This window comes from Chlamydotis macqueenii, chromosome 17, assembly GCF_036417535.1.
Source record: "Chlamydotis macqueenii isolate bChlMac1 chromosome 17, bChlMac1.mat, whole genome shotgun sequence".
Taxonomy (NCBI): domain Eukaryota; kingdom Metazoa; phylum Chordata; class Aves; order Otidiformes; family Otididae; genus Chlamydotis; species Chlamydotis macqueenii.
Genome location: NC_141572.1, coordinates 5,843,738 through 5,849,503, shown reverse-complemented (window position 1 = coordinate 5,849,503; position 5,766 = coordinate 5,843,738). Strand labels below are relative to the sequence as shown.

Below are 5,766 nucleotides of genomic sequence, written 5' to 3'. Positions count from 1 at the left end.
CAAATATTAGTGATACTTTCAGTAGCGTTAGAAGGGGGAGAAAATCCCTGAATTCAGTAGGGACTGAATTGTACTCAAAGCGTGCTGAAGTGAGCCAGCTATCTTTAACATGCTGCACATACCCTATGCAAATCTGAAAGGGGTGTTAACCAAGAATCATTGTTGTAATCTCAGTGCTTTGTAAACATGGAACTACTCTGCATCACTGCAGCTTTTTTACATCACTAAAGCTTCCTCCCATTCAGTTTTCTCAGTTGCAGAGGCTCACAGAAAGATGCAACTTCAAAATCCATTTATTTAATTCCAACTTGCAATTTCTTTTGAGTAAATTTCTTTTTTCTGCTTATACTTGCAGGCAAGTATAACAACAACTATTATAGCCAAAGTGTGCTTTTATCAAATAAGTGAGAAAACAAGTTTATTAACCACAAAGCACATCAGAGAAAGTTTGGAACACACAAAATTATCAAACTAAAGAACATATTTTATTTTTAATAAAATAGTGGAGCATGAAAAATAATTGTATATTACAAATATATACAGCACAAAACTGTGCACCTCCAGCACAGTAAAGAGCATCACTCTATACAAAGCTTCCCTTTGCAGAATCTAGTGCTTCTTGATCTATTCATACTGAGAATTTGTTTAACAATAGAAAGAGTCAATAAGCCCTTTGGGTCTCTTTGAATTGATCCCTCCCTTTTTTTTTTGCACAAATCAGTCCAAACGTGTATAACATTGGCTTGATTTCCATTAAAAAGCCACAAAATGTAACACTAAAGGGTTTCTGAGGACTGGACCTCTTAGTTCTTTTGTTAAGAGATTTCTTTTGTTGTCTTTATGTACAGCAAAATACTTGTTTCTCTTTTCATGTCAGGGTAAGAAAAAAAATGTATTGCACATTATTCTTATTCACAAAGTTTGTGTCTGGTGCAGGAAGTTTCTCTTTTAGTGAAAGAATATTGGTGAGCATTATAGATTGAACCTATTTTTAGGCACTCCAAACCCAGTAGGCTCAGATGAGTTGTTAAGGATTTATCTTTTTTTTTTTTTTTTAACGTTAGCACGGAAGTTGCTTTCACAGATAGCATACTCACTGAGGATAGAGCTCTTTGGGACCTTAGTTTCCCTAAAGAGACAATGCTCAGTTGGACACTTTTAAAACAAAATCATTGCTCCATAAAACTTGGCTAAACCTTGTTACTCAGAAACCTGTAGGAAAACCAGCTCAGCTACGTGAAAAAGTTAAATAGGGTGGTGTGGTTTGGTTTGATTTTTTTTTTAAATAATAATCTGAAGGGTGGATGAAGTACTTCACTACAAATTAGTAACAGAAGAAACTGTTTATATTCCCAATATTTCTTTCACTGAAAACCTTTCCATAAGTACATTTACCTTCAGTTTTTCACCAGGTCCTGAATTCAGCATGATACATTTTTTTTTGCCTTGAGATATTAAACTATTCTCTGACAAAAAAAAAAAAAAAAGCACCATTTATTTTTTTTAATTTCTAACTGCTACTGTGGACATTTGTAAGTCTGTAAGGTGAGATACAGTCTTTTCTCTAAAACCTGGTCACACACAAGTGGGTGGTTGTAATGTCGATTCATATTTTGCAAGGTGAGTTTTCTGTGGATGTTGAGGTTTTTTGTAGATTCCGCTACTTGTAATAACACTTGCAGGTTTTCTCCTACTTCTTTTCTTTAATCTTCGACTACAAACATTTTGCCACGACTGAAGTGTCTTGGAAGTCCAGATCCACATACCACTAGTAATGCCCACAACTAATAACATAAAAATTTTGACCATAAAAATTTCTACTGCTGGAATAGAGTTATTCATCATGCAGTCTAAATTTTTAGTTTGATTGTTCATCTTGCATTTTTGTTGAGTTGCCACAATTTTCCAATAATCCATATTAAGTCTTTCATAAAAATAGCAAGCTATCACACAAGTTGCAGGCACTGTATACAAGACTGAGAAGACACCAATCCTGACCATAAGTTTCTCCAACTTGTCAGTATTTTCTCCACCTGTTTTCATCACCCTCCTGATATGAAAAAGGGCCACAAAACCAGAAAGAATGAAAGAAGTGCCAATGATTAGATAACAAGCCAAAGGAATGAGTACAAACCCTGTCAAGGCATTCACATCCATGCTTCCAACATAGCACAACCCTGTCAGCTCATCTCCAGCCACCCTTCTCATAACTAGGATCATTATGGTCTTCACAGCTGGAATGGCCCACGCTGCCAAATGAAAGTAGCTACTGTTTGCTTCAATTGCTTCATGCCCCCATTTTTTCCCAGCTGCTAGAAACCAAGTTAAAGTCAAGATTACCCACCACAAGGAACTTGCCATACCAAAGTAATACAGAACCAGGAACACAATGGTGCAGCCAGTGCTCTCCAGCCCTTCCTGGATGACATAGAGTTGGCCGCTGTCCCTATCACAGGCAATACTTTCAGCACCTGAAAAGAGGCGAATAATGTACCCCACCGAGTAGACGCAGTAGCACATTGAGAGGAAGATAATGGGCCTCTCGGGGTACTTGAAACGCTGAGGATCTATCAGAAAAGTGAGTACAGTAAAAGCACTGGAGAAGAAGCACAGAATGGACCAGATGGCAATCCAAATGACAGCAAATTGTTTGTCATCCTTGCTCCAGTAAACATCAACCCCTGGAGTGCAGAGTGGCGCGCAGGAAGCACTCTTTTCCACATGGTGGAACTTGCCAGGATTTTCACAGGAGGTTCTGCTGAGGCTGTCCTTATGCTGCTGCAGATCGTGGCCGCTGCTGGGTCGCTGCGGACGAAACATGGGCGGCAGCATGCTGGATCCTCTGGGTGGCTCATCTGACCCGTTGTTGGGGGCTTCCATGCACAGGTAATTGGGGTCGTTCTTGTTGGGCAGTTTGCTGCAGTCTAAGGAGTCTGGCCATTTGAAATTGAACTGCTCCATAATAGGAGAGCACTTCAGCCTCGCCTGCTCACACATGACCCTACAGGCTGGGATTGGTGTAGAAACCTGCTCGGTGCACATCGGGGCATAGAGGGAGCAGAGGAAAAACTTCAGGTGGCTGTGACAACCATACTCCACCAAGGGGGCAAACTCATGCAGCTGAATGGCAGCTTCCCTCTGGTTTTCATGTCCCATCAGGTTAGGCATCCTCGTCATGTTGTACCCTATATCCTTGCACATGGGGATTTCTATCGGCTGGCACCTCCCGTCTCCGGGCCGGTCGATGTCTATGGAGCTTATCCCCGCGCAGAAGCGGCTCAGGCAGCAGAGCACCAGCAGAGTCTGGACAAAGTTCCTCGTCGCTGGCCCCATTGTGGGGGCCGGGGCGCGGGTCCCTCCCGCCGGCGCCTGGCGCGGGAGGAAGGCGGGAGTCACTGCAGCGGCCGCAGGGCCCCTGCCCAGGCCGGCATCGCCCCCGACCCTCGCCAGGGAGCTCGGCGGCGGGGGGCGGCGGCAGCCAGCGCCGCGCAGCCCGGGGCGCGGGCCGGGTCCGCACTGCTCAGCGCCCCGCGCCGCTCCGCATCGGCCCGGCCGGCAGCGCGGGAGGTCGGGCGGGCGGCTTGGCGAAGGGCCGAGAAAGGAGCGGGTACCCCCAATCCACAGGCGCGCAAAACTTACTGCGGGGAGCCCGGCAACTTTCTTTTTCCCCGGGTTTCCACTTTTGCGATCCGTCTTTCCACCACCCTTCCTCCTCCTCTTCCTCCTCCCCGCTGCTGTTTCCTCGGAGCGCAGGCAGAGCGATGCCGGACGGGTTTGGGTCCGGGCAGATCCGAGCGATCACTGCTGCAACTTCCACAGGTCCCGGGCGGCTTTTTGGTGCAGCGGGTTTCTCCAGGGATTTTCCTCTTCCTAGAACGGGTCACAGCTCCGTACCTTCTTGCTGAGAGGTGGGGATTGGTTTATCCGAGTGTGGAATAAAGGAGGAGGAAATATCTAAGCCACTGGAGAGGGGGGCCTGAACAATCACCCCCCCCCACCTCTTCTCGCCGCCCTCTGGTCTGGGTTTGCAATAGGTCGGCGCTTTGCCGGGCGGGGGTGGCTCCCGTGCTCTGTGCCCCCCCTCTCCCCCGCCAGCAGGAACTCCTGGGGCTGGAGCAGCTGGGGTTTTTAGGGAGCGGTTGAGTCCAAGGATAAAAAAAAAAAATAAAAAAATAAAAATAATAAAAAAAACCTGCACAAGATCCGCCTTGCATACGACATCCACTTTGCATGAGAAAGGTGAAGCTGACACGGTGATTACTTTCCAATCACTCGGAACGCATTGAAACCTCCTTAAGGACCCCTACAGGTTTCCCTTGATCAGCACAGATTAGAAAAAGCCCCATTTGTTTCTCTCTCCTTCTGTCTTTCCTTCCTTTCTCCTTTCCCTCCCGTTGCCCTCCCTTGAAAGTTTAACAAGATCTTTTCTCTAGAAGGCGTCAGCCTAACCTCCCTCGCCCAGGTAGGAAGCCAGGGAGAGCGAGAGCTTCAGACTTCGTGTCTCCTAATAAGAGGGTTGAAGGTGGTGCCTCCTTGGCTGCCTTTATTGGAGGGGGGGCAATGTTTTAGCAGGGAGGATGTGGGGAGGAGGATGCATTTTATGGCGACTGCTATAAACTCTTCGCTGCCAGGCTCATAAAATATGGTTGCTTTCAGCCTGGAATCTCAGCTGTTTTCAAATGTCGTGCTTTGTCTCGAATTCTTAAATGAACAGGACAGGCAGGATTGCTGAAAAAGTACCTGATTATGTTTTTAATCACAGTATGGCATCACTGGAAAAGTAGCTTGATGCATTTTTTTTTTCCTTAAATAAGAAACCCTGAGAGGACTAGAGACATACCCTTGGGAAAGTTACTTTATCCACTATAGAAAAGATACTTACAGATTTTGGAGATGGAGATCATTCTAAAGTGAGTTGTGTTTACTTTTTAAGTTAAGCTTTGAGATTTATTTTGCTTATCGGTCTATCAGGGCTAGAAGGAGGAAGTTAAATCCCAAACCAAACTATAATTCACAGTTTTACAGACTGAAAAGGAGCACTGTGATCAGGAGTCAAAAGATTAGCTCTATTCCCCCCCCCCCCCCCCCCCTTTCTTTGAGCTTAGATTTAGCGAACATATTAATGAAGAAGGAAAATCTCTCTTTCTCTTCACTCACGCTCACCCACACAAGCCGGGCTCCTCTCCACTAGTGCCTGTTCCTTATCGAAATGAACATAGATTCTCCTGGAAACTACCAAATCCCGCAGGGTCAGAGTTAATACCCCACCGGGCTCTAGAAAGGAAACTGTTGGCTTCCTCAGTTGTGATAAGGGTGAAATGGATCCAAGCAAGGACAACAAACCAGGGCTAGTGTTTGTCTTTGAAAACCCTGAAGATGGGGCTAGTTTTTGCCGAGAAGTAAAAGCCATCATAAAAATGTTCTAAAACAGTAGTTCTTCTTTTTGTGGCTTCTCAGTGAGTCGAGGAGATTATACTTCTAAAGTATTGGTCTTAGGGGCTGACCTTTCCTTGGGCACTTTTAGATTCCTTAGGGAATGTTACAAAAGCAGGCAGTGTTATGTGCAAAAAAAAAGCTTTATTTATTTTAGTGTGTCTGTATGTGTGTGAGAGAGTGTGTGTTGGGGCTTTTCCATTCTTCATTAATCTAAGCCTGTTTTCTTAGTATTTGTATGCATCCTGATTCCTCTTCTAGAGAGCTCAGTTGGGGGTAGCAGGGAAGCGTGGGGAAAGCTTTTACAAGGAACAAGTAAATTCTACTTTAGAA

General features: G+C 45.1%; 1 protein-coding gene across 1 annotated transcript; it reads right to left on the bottom strand.

Moving 5' to 3' along the window:
• Positions 1–543: 543 nt before the first annotated feature.
• FZD10 (frizzled class receptor 10) lies at positions 544–3,378 on the bottom strand. The gene has a single exon (XM_010121550.2). The coding sequence runs from the start codon at positions 3,331–3,333 to the stop codon at positions 1,576–1,578; it is 1,758 nt and encodes a 585-aa protein (XP_010119852.1). The 5' UTR covers positions 3,334–3,378; the 3' UTR covers positions 544–1,575.
• Positions 3,379–5,766: the final 2,388 nt, after the last annotated feature.

What these genes read in the sequence shown, in the direction of transcription:
- FZD10 (XM_010121550.2), bottom strand. Translation starts at nt 3,333, where the DNA reads ATGGGGCCAGCGACGAGGAACTTTGTCCAGACTCTGCTGGTGCTCTGC.